A 19,618-nucleotide genomic window follows, 5' to 3' on the forward strand; every position below is an offset into this window, starting at 1 on the left:
CGCCAACACAAGAGGAGTTTCAATCACATGTGCAATGCTTTATTTCTTAAAACAAGATTAATGAAATCTAAAACAAATATGGCACAATAGTGAGCTTTGACAAATTGGGTGGTGGATGCCTTGAAATTTGTTTTATTATTCAAATTTCATTAACTGAAAATATTTTTGTAATAAAAAATAGAGATGATAAGTAAGAAATCCCAAGTATGTACTTTTAGATCTCAGTTGATAACTTGAGATGAACTATCAGCCTGTGTTTTCAGGAATCAATTATAGAAAAATGCATTTTAAATTTAAATTGCTAAGATGTGAATTTGTTAAGACAAAGTTTCAGCGGCTGATAGATTTTAAACAGAATTGAGAGGTTATCCTGGAAATTATTCTTGTGCATTATTTATAGATATCCCATTTTAGTTTATGGTGTATTGGAGTGGCTAGAGGGAAGTACCTGAAACTGCTGTGCTGTGTTCTAGTAGCCTTGATTCTTGAAGATGACTGTAATGATACAGATTTTACAATGTGACTGTGATTGTGAAAACCTTATGTCTGATGTTCTTTTTATCCAGGGTATGGACAGATAAGTAAAAAAAAATAAGGATGGAAATAAATAAATAATGTGGGGAGATAAAGGATGAAAAAATTGGGTAGACTGAAATACTAGTGGTCAATGAGAGGATGGAGTAAGTGGTAGGTTTTCAACTGGGAGGAGAGGAAATGCAACTTCAAACTTCATTAAAGGAGTTTTATTGTGAGGTTATGCATAGGTGGGCTGCCTTAAGATGGCAACAGTACTGAGCAGGGGAAGGGGTATGGCTTATATAGGATGGATGGCGGGAAAATAGGGAAAGGGAGGTGGATTTTCATTGTCTAGCTTCATTGGCTGTAACTGCTCAAGGGGGGATGTTGGATAAGGAGAGCTATTGCTGCCAGAGAGGGATGCAAGGTCACTCTTGAGACTGCTCTGTAGGCTGGGGCAGATATAGTATTGCAAGGGGCCTCCTGGAAGTTACGGTTGGGGCAGGAGGGGGGTTGGCCTAACAATAAGGGGTATAGGATGTATGAGTTTTTCTCTTTTTTCTTTTTATTTCTTTTTCTGGAGTGATGCAAATGTTCTAAAAATGATCATGGTGGTGAACATACAACTATAAGATGATATTGTGAGCCGTTGATTGTAGACTTGTATGGACTGTTTGTGTGTAAAGATTTCTCAAAAAATATTTTTTTAAAAGATGCACATTTGTTCCTTTTGGACTTGAATATAAAACTTTAGAAAATATACACATATAAACCCACAGAGATTCAAATATTCATTTAAGTATTTGAAGAAACATTCTGAAGCATTATAATTATCATTACATTTTGCTTTCCCTATTCTGAATATTGACTTATTTAAATATCATTTTTGGATCTGTGTTCCTATTATTGAGAGTTGTCTCTGGATAAAAGTACTTGAATGAAATTACAACTTAGAAAACATGAGTTTTTTTTTTTTTTTTTTTTTTTTTAATGTTTTGTGGTCGGTCAACTCCTGCTGTATACTAATTGCTAATTTGTTGCCTGATATTTTTTATTTGGTTGAAATTAGAGAAATGTCTATTTCCTTCTCACCATAGTGAGAGTCCTTTTATGAAATGAATTGCAGGTAATCTGCATTTAAAAAAATTGCACATATAAACTAACCACTGATAATGGCCAAGACAAAATTATTTTTCTCATAAAATGACAATTTACATCATGATGCTAAAATCAAATATTCACATTTACCTTTGTATTCTAAATGAAATCCAGTGTAACTAACAGACCCATCACTCCGAAAGGCCAAATGCATAGTATTTGAGCTGCTTTCTATTCTTTCTGGTAACTTGCTGTCTTGAAAACTTCCAATCAGTGGGCTATTACTGTCTGGTCCATCATATATATAGAGGAAGTCATAGTTAGGTTCTATGCTAAAACTAAAAGGAGAAAAAGGGTATTGGGAGGAAGGGAGAGAGAGAGAGAAGAATGTAGGAAGCTTATTAGAGGTTATAAATCATAATACTCATATAAATGCATATTAATTCAGTAAATATTTTTAAAAATAACAACAGGCCCAATCAAAATTAGCTTATTTGAAAATTTGTTTAACAACAACATAGTGAATATGAATATCAAAGTAGTGGGAAAACAGAAAAATAAGATGTCATGATATTTTCAAATATTTCTCAGTTGGAGTTATGCAACATACAAATGATTTTAAGACATAGAGGTTAGTTGAAAGAGCTTAGCATTTTGGATTAGGTACCAGTAGGATCAGGTACTAGTAAAATATGGAGAACAATATCCAACTTTTAAAATTTTTCATCCAGATATTTTACATCATGAAATGTAAACTAGTTTTTCTTTCTCAGTGGTATTATTTTCCTTAAACTTTCAAATTCATGAATGTTTTTGCTGTTTTAAAATTCAACTCACATTCAAATATGTTGAAATATAAATTTGCATTTTAATTACTCAAAAAAGCACAGCACTTTGTATTAGATATTCTTTTTCCTGAAAGAAGAAAATTTAAGAAGAAAATTTCCTTCTTTTAGAACTTAACGTAAAGGATGTCAAACCAATACACTGATTGTAAAAATGAGAGCATGTGTGATGGGGACACTTTAGCATGTTAATAACTCAAATAAATATTTTAAATATTGCAAAATTTGCATAATAAATTTGTCTAAATGACCTTCAAAAGTATGAGAATTTTCCTATACCTATTATAGGATCCATAGTTTCGGAAGGCAGGTACAATGCAATCAACTTGTCTGTATATCACTTAATTCATACCATGTTAGTAGGACACAGAGAAAAGTTTAGACTCATTAAAGACGTTAAGAAAAGTCAACAAGCTTGTGATATAAAATGGTATCAGTAAAGTTTGTCATTGCTAAACACCCATCAGTGGAGAAACTATTTTGTCAAGTTTTATCATCTTTGCATCTAAACAAGAAATTAGTTAAGTAAGAGACATTATTTCCAAATCTATAGACATAAATCCTAAGTCCTCACATCAATTCTAATCCTTAACAAATGCATTTACAAGGGAGGAGAATCCAACCACTTAGTTTATTTTTATTGAAATGGTGAGGAAAAAAGATCGGGATAATGGAGAGATTCCCAGCCTTTTCTTATACAAGAAAATTGGGAGACCACAGAAAAATTGGGATACTACCCCTTTATTGTATGTGTTTGAATGAATTCCATTAATTACTCTTAAAAATCTTACACTGTTTCTGAGGCTTAAATTTGGGAATCATGGGTATAACAGCAGAAATTAAAAGATTAGACTTAGTTTCATTATTCACTATGTTCTATGACAAAAGACAACTTCTGTGGGGTTTTGGAACTGTATGAACCCCAGAAAAGTTCATTCATTCCTGTGGGTGAGGGAACAAAGTAAGTAGAATCTTTTGATGTGGCTACTTCAGGTAAGGTGTGACCCACCTCATTTAGTATGGGTCTTAATCCCCTTACTGCAGTCCTTTATAAGAGAATAACATTCAGATAATGAAAGAGAGAGCCAGGGAAGCAAGAAGCTGAAAGCAATTAAACCGGGAAGTGAAGGGAGAGAACAGCAGACATCCACTATGTGACAGAGGAGTCAAGGATCACCACAACCAGTCTTTGGGAAGAAAGCATCACCTTGATGATGCCTTGATTTCAACATTTTTCTCAGTGTCAAAACTGTAACCTAATATATTCCCATTGTTTAAAGACAACCCATTTCATAGTAACTGCTTTAAGTAGTGTAAGAATGTAAAACAACTTTTCTGAACTTCAGTTTTTCCAACATTAATATTTAAAGACAATTAAAATTTCTTACCAATTTCACTGTTGGAAGGATCACTAGAAAAAAGGTGCTTTGTAAATAATATTAATATAATATTTTTTATTATTCTTGGAAGGGTAAAATTCTATTTAACTGTGGGCTACAGTATATTACTTTTTAATTTTGGGTTTAGGCTTAAATAAATATTTTAAAATACTGATTTGCATCATCTTTGAAAATACAAATGAAGCCAAAATCTTGCCAGGGAATTTTAGAATCTTAGTTCTAATGACTGCTTTCCCCCAAAACTAGAAGGACAGTGCATTCTAATAGTACATTATATTTAAAAGTCATTTTCATAATTATTAATTTGATCTTGCCAATAATCCCATGGTTTAAGAAGGGAATTATGATTTTAATTTTATCAATGAGTACATTAAAGCCCTGAAAAATCAGGGCCTTCCAAAGGTTATATAATAAATGCCAGAGCTGGAAATCAAATTCAGCTCACATACTTCCTGTAATACAACCTTCTACCATCCATTAAAAATCAGAATAATTGTATAAGTAAACTGAGCCCTGTATTTTAAATCTTGATAATTCAAATATCTGTACTGCTATTTTTTCAACTCTAAAAAAGGGGTACTAATAGTTTGTACCTCAGGAAGTTGCTATGAAAAATGAAGGACACATGATATTCTTATTATTGGGAGCTGGCACATAAAAAGCATTTTTTGTTGTTGTTTTGTTATTACTATTAACAATACATCTTTACAAATGATAATAACAATCCCAATACACTTTTGCCAGTTTTTCATGAGTTCAAGTCAACTTTACTTCTTTTTAATTGTTTCAGTATTTTAGAAAATATTGCATATTTAAGATGAATATTTTTACACAAATACCAAGCAGCTTTATCCCACTGTGGCAGAAGGAAGATTTCAGTGTTTTGGGTTGATGTAAACGCATATTTTGGACCCAAAGTTTAGGAAAATTTCTATTTAGTAACTCATTGAGTTATTGACACCTAACACATCCACTGAAATCTGAAAGGAAAGAGTTAAACCAAGATTTCATGATACTGAGTATTGGATCCATGTGAAGAAAAGGAGGCTCATTTAAACAAAGAACTTAACCAATATAGCACAGATGACAGCAGTAGAGCTAAGGTTCAAACCCAGCTGCCCTCTTTGCCACCTAGGAAAATGCAACCTACAACACTTAGGAACTAAGCTAAACTTGCAATTTACATTACTAAACAATGTAAGGCTCCATTATGAGCCATCATGCAGAATTGCTCTTTTAATCTTGGAGTTTAGGGAAAACTGAATTTTTTGAAGCAGTGATGTTAAGTATTGGGCGGTAGGAAGAATTATGTATAGAAAAAACCTCCATAAGTCAATCAATCACTTGACCCTCAACCTGCTTCCCCTGGGCCACAATGTGGTGAAAATGCTCATCCAGTTCCTTTCAGAACTGCTTTGGCATCTGTTTTAGCTTGCTAAGGCAGCCAGAATGCAATACACCAGAGATAGACCGGCTTTAGGGGATTTATTTAGTTACAAATTTAAAGCTCCTTGGAAAGGAAACAGCTGGCTTTCTTCTGGGTTTCTCTGTCACATGGGAAGGCACACATAGTGGATGTCTGCTGGGCTCCCCTCCCTGCTTTTGGGTTCAAATGGCTTTCGCCAGGACAATTCCTTCCTGCATCTCCAAACATCTGGGTCTGTGTCTGCTCAGAGCTCAGAGCTGACCTGGGCTGAGCTGCACTGAGTTGCACCGAGCTGTGATGAACTGTGCTGAGCTCTCCTCTGTCCTCTCGCTTTTAAGCTTCCTGCTAATTAAATTAAATGTCACTCATTGTAGAAGGTACTCCCCTTAGCTGACCCAGATGTAGTCAGCCATAGATGAATTTCACCATTTCACATGCTAATGATTTAAGTCCACAGCAACAGAACTGGGCACTATTACCTGGCCAAATTGACACCAGAACTTAACTAGTACAGCATCTATACTACAATTCAAGGCTCTGTAAACTGTTGAACTCTGCACATTTGCAAAGTATTAGTAATGGGACTCATAAAAATAATAAAAATTCCATGGTTAGAAATAAAACTTTATCTAGTGCAAATGGTAGAGCAAAATGACCAGAAAGATTTTTCAAGTGTAGAAATATGTAGGAACTCACCTGATAAATGCCAGGGAGATAACATAATCTGTGTTGACTGTGATGGTCCAGTCACAGTCCCTGCTGTGGGGATATGGATGAGGGAAATTTGGTGAAAGAATAAAGCCTGACGATCCTGTTAAATTGCCTCCACAGGGTGCTGTAATTTTAATAAACAAAAGCCCTTAAGTGATTAACAGAATTTATTTGTTATTACTATTTATGAAAACATTTCTTTAAAAGGGTAAATGAAATTTTGTACAGGCATGACTTTTTATATTGGATATTTGGATACTGTATTGTCTTTCAAGACAGAACATTAAAATAGCCATCAGGCTAGATATATGCACACATACATACATACATACATTTATGCATACATAGAATTAGCTGCTCTACTAGCTTCAAAAGATAAGAAAAAATTGCATATATGCTTTTTCTCCCTTTCTATCACTACTTTGTTTCATGGAAAATAAAAATTAGCAATAGAGCAGGGCAAAGACAGTTTCCACATGGTCACTGGAAAAAAACGAAGGTTATAAGAAAAATTAGAAACAAGACCAAACCTTTATAATAACTGGAGCAATAGCATATCAGATATTTGAGCCATTTTCACATCTTCCCTGGTATCGTTCATGGTATTTATGGAGAAAGAGGCTTTGATAATAGTTAATGAGTGGGAATGGATAATTATCTGAGAACCTAGAGCACCTTACAATAAAATATTCTTATACTGAGTGTTAGGACATTCCTGAATTCTAGTTGCCTCATTTGTTGATGAAAATAGGCAGTTACTATAGTTTTTATTATACCTCCAAAGGTTTCTGTCAAAAAGTCATCAGTGAAATTCAGAGAATAGATTCTTTGGGGGATTATTGCTGAAGTCTGTTACACACAGTTTATTTTCAGAAAATAATTTATTACATAGAATTAGCAGCTTATAGAAAAATAGAGAAATGAAGATATAAAGTTCCCTGGTCACAAGGTGGGAAACTGAGGATTACATTATATATATATATACACACACACACACACACATACATACATACATATACATATGAGAGAGAACGATTATATTCTCGTGATATCATGGTGTCTCCTATACACAATCACCACTTCAACATCCTTATTCTATTTGGGTTTTGAAAGTGTAGTTTTCTCAGATAAATTTTTCTACTCAGATATAAGGCATACTAGATTCTTTTGAGAGCATAAAACTGGTTTGAAAGTAGAAGTTTGTTCTGGCAAACCTTCAATATCTCTCTTCTTTGCCTGACTTTACATATGCAAAACCATCACTTATAACTCAGTAGGTTTTGTCATTTAAATTATAGGGATGTTCATTTAAATTAAAGAGGATGCACCTGACCCTCTTTACTCTTGTCTCAAGTCACTATCAGAGAATGGCTTCGATTTCTACTGTATTGAGAGTATTCAGTTACTCAGACTAAATTTATTCCCACTGCTTTCCCATCAGCTATACATTTTTCTGGTATATTATCGAGGGATTAGACATGACTACTCAATTTTCTGCACTCTTCCCCCTCCAAACTTCCTTCATCTCCTAAATATTTCTCTCTACAATCAGGGGATAATGTGTCACTTCCATTAATCAAGATCAACACCCTCAGTCTAGTCACATAAGATCTCTCCTTATTCCTGAATTTTGTTCAATTAAATATCTACTTCATTCTCTCTGGCTTCTTCCTCTTAGTCCACAGACATGTCTCTTTTCATCCTAAAAATAAAACAAAATTCCCTATACCTATCTCCTTTTACCTTCTTTCAATTAAGCCATTTTAAAGAAAGTCTAATCTTGTTGTTTCTCTTTCTTCAATTTATATATCTTACTCACCTATATGCAAACTAAGGTGATTAGCAAACAACATAAAGAAAAAGTTAATAATTTCTTGTTTTGTATGTCCAAGAAAAACAACAAAGTATTCATCATGGGAAAACATTTTATGGTTTAGAAAAATTTATATTTTTAATTACATTTAGAAAAACCATAATTTTTTTAGTGCTTAGGGACTCCAGATGTTTATATTTTGCCCTGCTCATCTCTCATTCCCTCCAGAACCATTGCTATCTCCATCAAGACCCTTACCCTTAATAAAAACAGTTTGTACCTCCTCCCCAAATAACTTTTGTATTGTCAAATATAATGGATACTCTTCTGCCCATTCTCTCTCTTCATGTGCATTATTGTTCTTAACTGTTGACTTCACCCCAAATTCATACTCCTTGTTTCTGGAGCTCCACTTCTAATTTTCTCCTAGTGTCTTTGGACAGACTTCAGTTTCATTGACAAGTACTTCTTCCTTCACTTAATCTTACAATTTTTGCTTTCTCTTGAGTTCCTTACCTAATCCTCTCTAATTTTTACTCTTTATATTCTTCCTTGTTGACCATATCCAAATTTATGACTTTATCATCCATTTTAATACTGATAACTCCTTTTCCTATCTCCTTCAGCTTTTTCTGCTGACTTCTAAAAAACATGCCCAAGTGCCTACCGGCTATCACTACCTGGTAAGTCTACAGGTGCCTCAAGCACAGCATATCCAAAACACCCAAACCTCAACTTGAATTGGCTTTTTCTTTTGCATTTTTAAACTGTTTGATTAGCACTATCATCAACCTTTATTCCCGAGTTAGAGTCCTAAAAGTCTTCCCTTTATTTTACCACACCCTGGTATCCATTCTATCAAAAAGAGTTACAAAGAGTCTACCTTATAAATATTTTTCAACCTACCCCTTCTCTCCTATTTCTAGATCTGACTTTTATCTGCCTCCAAAATTAATGCAATGGCTTCCTGTTTCCATGCCTCCAATGTAATCTAGTATTCTTCAATTCATATTGCCTACTGAAAGCATCTAACCATACTTTGCCCATGATCAAAACTCTGCAGTAGCTTCATATTGCCTAAAAGATGATATCCAAAGTCCACTACAGACCTGATCTCTCCCTACCTTTCCAATTTCATCAACCATACTCTAGGCACACAATTTACACTCAAATACTAACAAATTGCTTATAGCTCCTAGTGCTTCCATGCCTGTACTTATGCATTCCCCTCTTCCTAAAATGCCTTTTCCCTTCTACGTTTATATAACTCACTCATGCTTTAAGAATCATCACTTCTTCTAGGAAGTTTTCCTCAACATCCCACAGCTGGGTGTGCTTCAGCTCTCCCCAGTCCACTTTGGTATACATAGTAACATTTGTCTATCTCCATCATTTTTATTTCATAGTTTATTTATATACTCCATTCATGTGTCTAAATTCTCCACTAGCCCATAAGACCATGTCTTACATGTTATTTTTATTCCTTGATTCAGCACATACTTCAACATCCATAAATACTGGTTGAATTGCCAGGGTCTCTGTATTATGAAGGTAGTGCTGACTGTATGGATGAAACTGCAATCTAATTTGTAGCCAAGAGTTTTGAAAAAATCTAGTAGTATAGTTTGAGAGGCTTTTAAAATCATTTGAACTAAAGAAAAATATTCTCATTTTCTTTTTAATACTTGATTTTCATATTAAATGTAGCTATGAAAAAAACAGGAATACTAGACAGCAAAATGTTTTTAGCGGCTTTTCTCAGATGTTAAGGTGATGGGATTATATATAGTTTGGGGATGAGGGGTGGGGGAAACCAATTTGCTTCTATTTTCCTGATTTTTTACAGAGAACACAGATCTTTTTTGTTGTCAGAAATTGTATACACATCTATTATATATATATGTAAAACCCGTCACAAGAGATGCAGGGAAACCTATTTTATATATATATCTTAAATACAGTTTTACTGAAATAGATACTTAACTGTTTAAGTATTTCACTGGATATTTTCTATGATTGTACTATTATCTGAGCATAGAATTCTTAAGAATTATTCTGATTCTATTACTTTTATTATTTAACAAGGTTTTCACAATATATTTTAAAGCTAGTTGATTCTGAAAATCAAAAAGCCAGTGACACAATCAGAGGCATTATTGACGTTTGTATATCCCCAACATTCAGTGAGTAAAGGAAAACCTGTTTAACTTCAATATATTAAACTTTAAAGGGTGTTTCGGAAACACATTTTTATATTTATGGCAGTAAACATAGAACATCCAAAATATGATTCTCTTTAAGTCAAGTAGATTAATGAATTAAATTTCCAGTTAGATTTCATGGAGTTGGGACATTATTTGCTCTGAGTGTTTCTTATGCAGCAGCTACAGGAGCATCAATTATTTCATCATTCCTTTAATTTTTTTTGCAATTTAATTTTAGTTGTGACTACTCTCTTTCTCAGCAGCCCACACAAGCTAATGTCTTTGTTATTTACCTACATATACACTGCTGCTACTTTCCTTCTGGCAATGTCAAAGTAATCTTCACACTGCCAATTTTGTTGGAGATGAATTCTATTAACTGCTAAAAATGATGCCCTTCTGTTTGGAATATGCTATAAGGCTGAACACTTCTACATGCAAGCAAAATGCCCTATCTCCAAGACCTGAGACATAAGCTTATGGAGTTTCTAAAAAGTTCAGGGTTTAATCTTTGGCATTGTATTTCCAATCATGGAGTTATTTCTTATCAGTTTCCAAGGTCAATCTTTCTGCAACCTTAGAATATTTCAGACCTTTTTTGTGTGTGTGGGGGGGGTGGGGTGGGGGAGATATTTTCTTCCTCAGAGAGGCGCTAATGCTTTTCAAGCTATCTTTTCTTACCAAAAACAGCACCATAAACTGTACAACAATCTTTTGCATTTTGCATTTTAGTCTGTTCCAGAATTTTAATAAAAAACTCAAGACTTTATGATTCTAAACATAAGAACATTTGAAATAACATAATCCTTCTGATAATTCTAACCCTCAATGCCTTGTAACCAAGACTAAAATTCACAACAAAGGAAGAAGTTCTGGAATAAGTCTGTGATATGTTATCATTTCCTCTTTATACAAAGATTCTCTTTACCAGATGTACAAATTCCAATTAATTAGGAATTTGGCATTTTAATTTCACTGAAAAATTTTACATTAACTGGGTAGTAAGAAAACAAATGAAGTCTTTATTTCTTCAAAAATGTTTCTTAACAAAGACATTTTTAATTGCTTTTATAGGTGCTGTTCTGGTAAATGTAAATAAATTTATGTTTGAAGATTTGGAATCTTGCAGTACTGCATGAAAACCAATACAGATATAAATAGGAAACAAAAAGGAATAAAGGAAGATATTTTAAAATCTGAACTGGCTCAAGCTATGCCCTTAAAGTTTAAACTTTAAACACTAAATTTTCAAGTGTCTCACTTAGCAATTCAAGAGCAGAGCATGGAAACAAAAGGCAGACAATTGGAAATAGGAATCAAGCTCCTGAAACTTCTTAGATCACCAAAATAAAAACTAATATTCTTTTGGAATACATGAATTGAATGGAAAGTCATACCTTTGAAACTCTGATAGGTTCCAATAAAATTTTCTTTATTAAAAGAAATAACCATTTTAGAGGCAAGATACTTATGGCCAATTTTAAACGCAAAGTCTGAATATACTTTATATTTTTAAAAAACAGTGGATAACTACATTTATATAGGGGTTAAGGGAGGTCAAGATTTTTCAATCGTGACTCAACTTTTTGCATATCTCAGACATATTAAGAATCTAATGAATTGGCTCTCTCCAGGGGAATTGGCTCTCTCCAGGGGAAAAATAAATGATCACTCAGAATTTTGTACATTTTCAAGAGTTTCACAGACTTCTACAATCTTAGACCCTATATAGAACTTATTATGGTTCTTAATTAATAACAATGGTACCAGTTTTTAAATACTGTTTTATATTTATATGAAATTTTAATTTTCTTTAATTCATACCTATACAGACTGGTGGGCTGGGCTGCCAGAAGTATCGATTTTCTACCTGAATGCAGGTTATTCTTTCCTCTCCTTGAAGCTCATACCCTGGGTCACACTGAAAAACAACAGTGTCCCCAGGTTCTCTTCCATCTCCATTTCGAGTCCCATTCATGGGAACCCCTGGGTCACGGCAGGCAGTGGCAACAGAACCTATCAAAAGAAATAAAATCTTAGTTTCAATGCTACCAATATCATTTTCAAAGTTACAAAGTATGAAATAAAAAGTTAGAACCTTCCACAAATTTATGTGCTCTTTAGACAATATACTTAAAAAGTACTTGGGTCAAATTTTAAATAGCTGTACAATAAATACTTTTTATTTGTTATTGAGTAAATAATTCATTGGCTGACTTGTTTCAAGAAAGGGCAAAACATCTTAGAAGATAAATATTAGGCTAACTCAAAATCATTAGACAATCTGTGAAAGACCTTGTGAAGATCACAAAAACAAACCTATGACCTGGGAGAAAATATTTGCAAATGACTTATCTCATGAGTGATTTACTTCTAGTATATATGAAGTACTCTCAAATACTCAATTACAAAAGGAACCAAAAATATTTCAATGAAGAGGATTATCAGATGTCAAATAAACACAGGAAAAGATGTTCAACATTGTTAGTTATTAGGATAATACAAATTAAACCACTAGATATCACTATATATCTATCAGAATGGCTAAAGTGAAAAATAGTGATAACAGAAAATTGGGGTAAAAATGTAGAGAAATTAAACAACTCATATTGCTGATAGAAATATAAAATGGCACATCCACTCTGGAAAGAAATACAGCAGTTTCTTATAAAATGTCCTTACCATACAACCCAGCAATTGCACTCTTAGTCATTTATTCCAGAGAAATAAAAGCTTAGATTCACATACAAACCTGTACATGAATATTTGTTTCAGCTTTATTTGCAATAGCCAAAAACTACTGAATCAATATATCTTGATTCAAGGAACTACCTTGATTCAAAGTATTTTGATTCAAGGAACTACCCAAATGTCTTTCAACAGGTGAATAATTGAACAATCCATACAATGAAATACCATGCAGTAATAAAAAGGGACAATTGATAAACCCAACAATTTGGGTGGATCTCAAAGGAATTATGCTGAGTGAAAAAATAAGCCAATCTCAAAAGATTACACCCTATTTGATATCACTTATATAATATTGCTGAAGTGACAAAATTGTAGGGTTGGAGAACCAATAGTGGTTGTCAGGGGTTGGGCATACATAAGGTAAGCTATAACAAAGAGCAGCATGAGAGCGCCTTGTGACATAAGATACTCTTCTGCATCTTGACTGTGGTGAGGATCACATGAAGCTACATAGAACTAAATAAACACACATATAAAATAGAGTACATGTAAAGTTGATGAAATCTGAATAAGGTTGGTGAATTGTATCAATTTTATATAACATTTATGCAAGATGTTATCATTTGGGGAAATTGGGTGAAGTGTGTACAGGATCTCTCTGTATTAGTTCTTAAACGATTGCATTCAAATCTGCAATTGCCTAGAAGAAAATACTAGAAAAAATCATTACAGAAGAGGAAAGTAACGTGAGATTATAGGAGAGCAATCTTCTTCTTCTGTTTTTTTCTTTTTTTAATAGTATGTGGGACATTAAGTAACAGAGTTAACTCCAATTAATAAAGTTAATGGTACAAGATATTACTAGGAATTAATAGAACATAGATTTACCCTGAAGGACATGCTGATTAAGTATCAAAACAAAGGCACCATTAAATTTTCCATTCTAAGCTACTATGAGCTATATTCATAAATGTAGGATTCAGCACTAGTGCAAATTTTTATTTCAAGTTACATATCAAAGTAATGACTCAAATTGCTAGATTGCAGATACATAATTGATGTTCACTCATTCATTCACTTACTAATTTAACATATGACAGACATTGTACTAGATTCTGGGAATACAAAAAAGAATGAGCAGACACAAGTAGAACTAAACAGACTTTAAATTGTTTTGGTTAGGGGAGGTACCAATAAACAGATTCTTGAATGATAAATAGATAGATAATGTTTTAGCTTGTAAAAGCGGTCGAAAGGCAATATACCAGAAAGAGAATGGCTTTTAGAAAGGAGAATTTATTAAGTTGCAAGTTTACAGTTCTAAGGCTGTGAAAATGTCCAAACTAAGACATCCAAGGAGAGATACTTTGATTCAAGAAGGTCCAATGGGTCCAAAACACCTCAGTCAGCTGGAAAGTCACATGGTGGCATCTACTGAGTTCTCTGGCTTCTTGTTTCAAATGTCTTTCCCAAGGGCATTTTCTTTCTTCATCTCAAAGACTTCTGGCTATGTGGACTCTGTGGCACTAAGCTTTCTCCAAAATGGTTCCCTCTTAGAGGGCTCCAGGAAGCAATCCCACCTTAAATGGGTTGAGACACATCTCCATGGAAACCATCTAATAAAAAGTTTACACCCACAATTGGATGTGTCACATCTCTATGGAAATAATAAAAAAATATCTCACCCAGCAATATTGAATGAAGATTAAAGGACATGGCTTTTCTGGGGGTACATAATAACTTGAAACTTGCAAAGGTAGATAGGTAGATAGATAGAGAAATGGATAAAGATAGATAGATATACATAATGATGGGATAGAGTGCTTCATCAGTTTGTCAGTCTGTTAATGTATCCAGCAAATCTGTTGCAGCCTATATATCAAATACACAGATGTAACAAAGAAATCAGAGAATTTGCACATAGTATTGAATTTTTTTTTGTTTTTCATGGGCAGGCACTGTTCAATGGGCAGGAGAATTGAACCCAGTTCTCGGGCAGGGCAGGTGAGAACTCTGACACTGAGTCACCATCACACTATCCTAGTATTGAAATATTTTAACTCTCAACGTTGTATCAGAATTAAGAAAACCATAAAGATTTTTAAATCTGACAAAAATCATTAGTGGGGTGTTAAGCCTGACACTGCATCAAAGCAGAAAAATAAAGTGATCATGAACATACATTTGTGTATGTTTACTCTGTGTAATCAATAACAATAGCAAAATCTAAAAGGGTTGCAAACTAATCAGTAAAATGAGGTAAAATCTGTATGCCTTTTGACTCTCATTCTAACATTCCAGGATGTTCTGTTAGCAACCAGAAGTTTTATAGATTTTGTTTCCTTTTACTGACAAACTAGTTTTTCTGAGCAAAGTCCAGAGACTTTACATATATAATTCCTTTAATTCTCATAACAATCCTGTGAGTCAAGTGCACTTTTTACCATTTTAGGCACAAGGAAACACAAGCTTAGGAGGCTAAGTAACTTGCCCGGTGTTACAAAACCAGAGTGCAGAACCAAGACTTGAACTCTAGTCTAATCTCAGAATCCAACCTATAAATGTTACACTGGATTGTCCTCTTCTAACTATATTGTCCAAGGGTCAATTTCTACCCTTCTTAGTTAAATAAGATAATATGACCTATTAAAAAGTTATGCTAAGATAGAGAACAAATGAATAAATAAGAAAACTGAAAACTGTCATAAATCCAAATCTACTTTAAAAATTATTCAACCTATATTCATGTCAGTTGTTTTTATTTACTTAGTTATCTTTTTTCATTTATTTTATTTATTCATTTTTTCATGGGCAGGCACTGGGAATAGAACCTGGGTTCCTGGTATGGCAGGCATGGAGAATTCTGCCACTGAGCCATCGTTGCACCGCTGTTTATTTTCATTTTTATTTTTGGCATGGGTAGGCTCCGAGAATCAAACCCAGGTCTCTGGCATGGCAGGCGAGAATTCTGCCACTGAGCCACCATTGTGCTGCCCCATGTCAGCTGTTTTGAAAGAGTTGTTTTTGGTTAATTGAATTAATAATCTCATCCATATTAGAGAATATAAGGGGAAACAGGTGCTTGGTTCCAATTTCCAAGTGAATAAGTTCTGTAATGCCCATCACAATGTATGGGCAATAATAATTTCCCACTATGGATGGAGATCTTTTGTAAAACATTTATTATAATAAACACAGTCTTTAAATTTTTCTTAAATTGCTCAGGGATGATTTTCACCACAACCAAAACTGAGCTATGAACGGTTTTGACAATATGAAAATGGAGAGAGATGTTCTATCATATAAGACTTGCACTTAGGATGTTCTTATTGGAGAGATGTTACATGAGTGCGTATGTGCTATAGCTTTTAAACTGAAACATAGCAATAATATGAAAGAATATGAGAAAACTCTGGTTTGTTTGAGGTTTCCATGTGCTAGTAAAGGAACAAATGTGTAACACTATTAGGAAAACATATTAAAACAAAAGCAGTTGGTATAGTCTGGTCTTGGCTGAGCATGAGGGTGAAAGATATATTTGCTCTACTATTTGGATTTACTGTGCTTAAGGATTTGAAGAAGGACCAAGTAGTTATAATAAGAAGGTGTTTACATGACAATTGAAAGATGTGTGAGAATATGCATTTGCGTTTGGGCCTGATAGATTTGAAGGAAAAGAAGTGGTAAACCCCCACTGTTCCTTTTTTCTCAATTAATAAAAAATTAGGAGTTGAGTTTTAAAGTACAAAAAAGAATGCTAGGGTTTTAATGAAAGACTAAAGAAAAATTTTTCTCTTGGAATTACTTGAGCTCTAAAAGCAATTAGCGAAATACACACAGGAAAAATTACTTGGTGTGAATGTTGATGTCTTATTTTCTTTACTGATTAAAAGTTTGAGTTCCATATTGGTTATATCTTGTGTTTGGGTAGACAAAGTTGTGATAATTATGGCATCAATCATTCCTCTTTTTTTTTAATTAAATAGAAAATATAATCATTGAACAAAATAAATAGCTGCTTAATGAGCTGTGCTATATCTTCTCGAGAAAGAAGGGTCTTATAAACTTGACTCTCCTGTAATGATTACAAGAAAAGGAATATTCTGGAAAGTGAATATTGTGGGCTTATATACTATCACATCCATATCACATCTAACTATAGCTCAGATTTCACTTAAAAAGCCTTATGAGGGGCAGTGTGATAGTGGCTTGGTGGCAGAGTTCTCGCCTGCCATGCTGGAGATCCGGGTTTGATTCCCAGTGCCTGTCCATGAGAAAAAAAAAGAAAAAGCCTTATGAGACTGACATATGAGACTGACTTCATTTCTTCATCTCAAATGAACTGGACTGGCCATTACATTTTGTGTTTAGTCTAGACTGGGAATTATCAAGTGGCCAGTCTTTTAAATAGCTGTAGATGTGCTCCTTATACCAGCTGGTTATTCAATAGAAATTATAATTGTCACATGGCAGATCTACATAAAATAGAAGAATATGTGAATGGTTAATAATGTTAATGATACCTAATATTTATCAGGGACTTATTTTATCTAAAATAATTTGCTATAAGCTGCATCTCAGTAGCTCACTAGAAACTTCAACATATTTTGATTGATGTTTTCTAATGAGAAAATTGAGGCTTAAAGTGGCTGAAAACTTATTAATCTTCACTCAGTTACTTAGGGCAGTTAGCATGGGAATGCAGAAATGAGACCATATCCAAGGGACCTTCTTAAAGAAAAGTTAGAGAGTCTTTATTATAAAAATGTGCTTCAATTGTTGACTATAGTAAGAAAACACAATGATTGCTTAAATTGAAATTTATACATTTTATTAATCTCTAAATGTTATTTTAAAATCAGAAGAGCAACTATCTACCTATCTATCATACTGATTAGGGTGGCCAAAAAATCTACACATCTATAACACTGCTAATTAAATGTATTAATTAACTTTCATGAAAAATAACTGTTCACATTATAGCCTTATCCACAGGGTATTTCTTATCTAAAAAAAAAAGGAATACTTTTTCCACATGAAGAGGAAGAGTTATTAACTAAGAATAGAGATGAATAGGAAAAAAGTTTCCCTTTCTACTGAGCATTTATGTGTGCGAAATATTGGGCTGAAGACTAACTTTCACACTTAAAATAAAATAGAATCTTCATGAAGTATTATTATAAGCTCTACTCTATAAATTGGAAAAATGAGCCTCAGAGAAGGTAAGTGTTTGCTCATTGTTGAGAGATTTGAACTCAAGAGCAAATCTTTAAATCACCACAGTATGTTATTTTAGCAAACTATTCCATTACCAGAAATAATAGAGCAAAGTCATACCCTGCTAATGGAACTTTGAAAGTTGTTTATTCACGAAAGAATTAGTCAAAGTATTAGGCCTATTTTGAAATGGAAAGTTAGAAAATATTGAACATTTTATGATCCTTCATTACACAAGCAGTTTCCTTGTTGCTGATATTTTTACCATAAAGTAAAGCAAAAAGAAAAAACCTCATCAATTTGTAGTTTCAGAAAGAATAGAACTAAAATTTCCCCAATTATCTGTGAAATTACTGCAAAATGTTCACAGATATCATTTTGATATAATTACAAGTAATTATAATACCAGGACATTTTCCCTTGAATTGTTTTCTTCATTCTCTTTTTCTTCCCCTATCTCTCATCTGATTACTTTCCTTACAGTTCATTGAAAAAAGAGAAGCACTAAATTGGGACCACCCTCATCTTCCTATTAACAAATCTAGCAGTCCACTGGCATCTGCACCCATATCCCCCCTGCCTTTGCAATGGTCCTTTGCTCCATGTAAGTTTAACCCTAGCTCTTGTGCTCCGAGTATTTAATACTCTCTCTTTCTCAAGAATTGATTCCTAAAATTTCATCATCTTTCCTGAACCACCAGTTTTTCTGGTGTACGAAGCTGAAATTAACAAAAAACTTAAAGAGAAGAGAAAGACCAGCAGATGCTGCCATGTTCTGTATCATTTCCACAAATGTGGTCTAATATCTTCTATCTTAAATAAATAAACAAAACCTTCCTTATACCCTCATTCTCTTCCATCTATTTTCCCACTTCTCTGCTTTCTTTAATAGTAAATATGCTAAATATCTCTTAAGAGGGAGAAATCTACACAAGTGTCTCTGGTTTCACTGTCAGCTTTTCATTTCATTTATTTCGCTAAACTGACCTTATTAAATCCAAGTTGCCAAATCCAAAGGTAATTTTGTGTTTTTCAGAAACCTTTTGGCAATATTTGTCACATTCCCTCCTTCGTCAAACACTTTCTTTTCCTGGCTTTCATGACACCAGCCTCTTCTGGATTTCTTTCTGACTCATTTATTGCTTCTTTTTTGTATCTTTTACTGTCTCTGCCTTTTTAAACTGATGACTAATGGCTGGAGCACCTCAGCAATTAATCCTTAATACTCTTCTCCCTAGGCAACTTCATCAAAACCCACGACTGATGCCTCCTAAATTTGTATCTCCAGTTTAACTTCTCTGCTTCCAGACTCTTCTACCCCAATGCCTATTTGATTTCTCTACTTGGATATCTAATAGGCTCATCCACTTACCATATCTAAAACATTTTCAAAAAATATAAAATCTACTAGTTTTCAGAATTTGATGAGTAAAAATTGTAAAAGGATTGCAGTTTCACCTGTGTATAAAATTTTTCGAATGCTACTGATTCCATTACAAATTTATAATAGCCAGATAAAACCTTATTATAATAGCTAGATAAAATACTCATTTTGTTAGAAATACATGCTAACATAGCAAGTAAAATTTCTGACACAAGAAATAGATGAAATCTTTCAAAGACATTAACCCTACTACTTTCTGCTCTATTTATTTATTCTACCATCTATGTTAGCATTTATTTCTAACAAAATGGCT

At 33.6% G+C, this 19,618-nt stretch overlaps 1 protein-coding gene across 1 annotated transcript in view; it reads right to left on the reverse strand.

The window, feature by feature from the left end:
• Positions 1–19,618, reverse strand: part of CSMD3 (CUB and Sushi multiple domains 3) — a 1,056,828-nt gene that overhangs the window by 239,385 nt on the left and 797,825 nt on the right. The window contains exons 28-30 of the mRNA XM_077163312.1: positions 11,838–12,029; positions 5,982–6,120; positions 1,765–1,952 (exon numbers count right to left, since the gene is read on the reverse strand). Of these exons, the coding sequence (XP_077019427.1) occupies positions 1,765–1,952; positions 5,982–6,120; positions 11,838–12,029 (519 nt within the window). The remainder of the gene's footprint in view (positions 1–1,764; positions 1,953–5,981; positions 6,121–11,837; positions 12,030–19,618) is intronic.

The sequence above is a fragment of the Tamandua tetradactyla genome, chromosome 6 (genome assembly GCF_023851605.1).
Source record: "Tamandua tetradactyla isolate mTamTet1 chromosome 6, mTamTet1.pri, whole genome shotgun sequence".
NCBI classification, from domain to species: domain Eukaryota; kingdom Metazoa; phylum Chordata; class Mammalia; order Pilosa; family Myrmecophagidae; genus Tamandua; species Tamandua tetradactyla.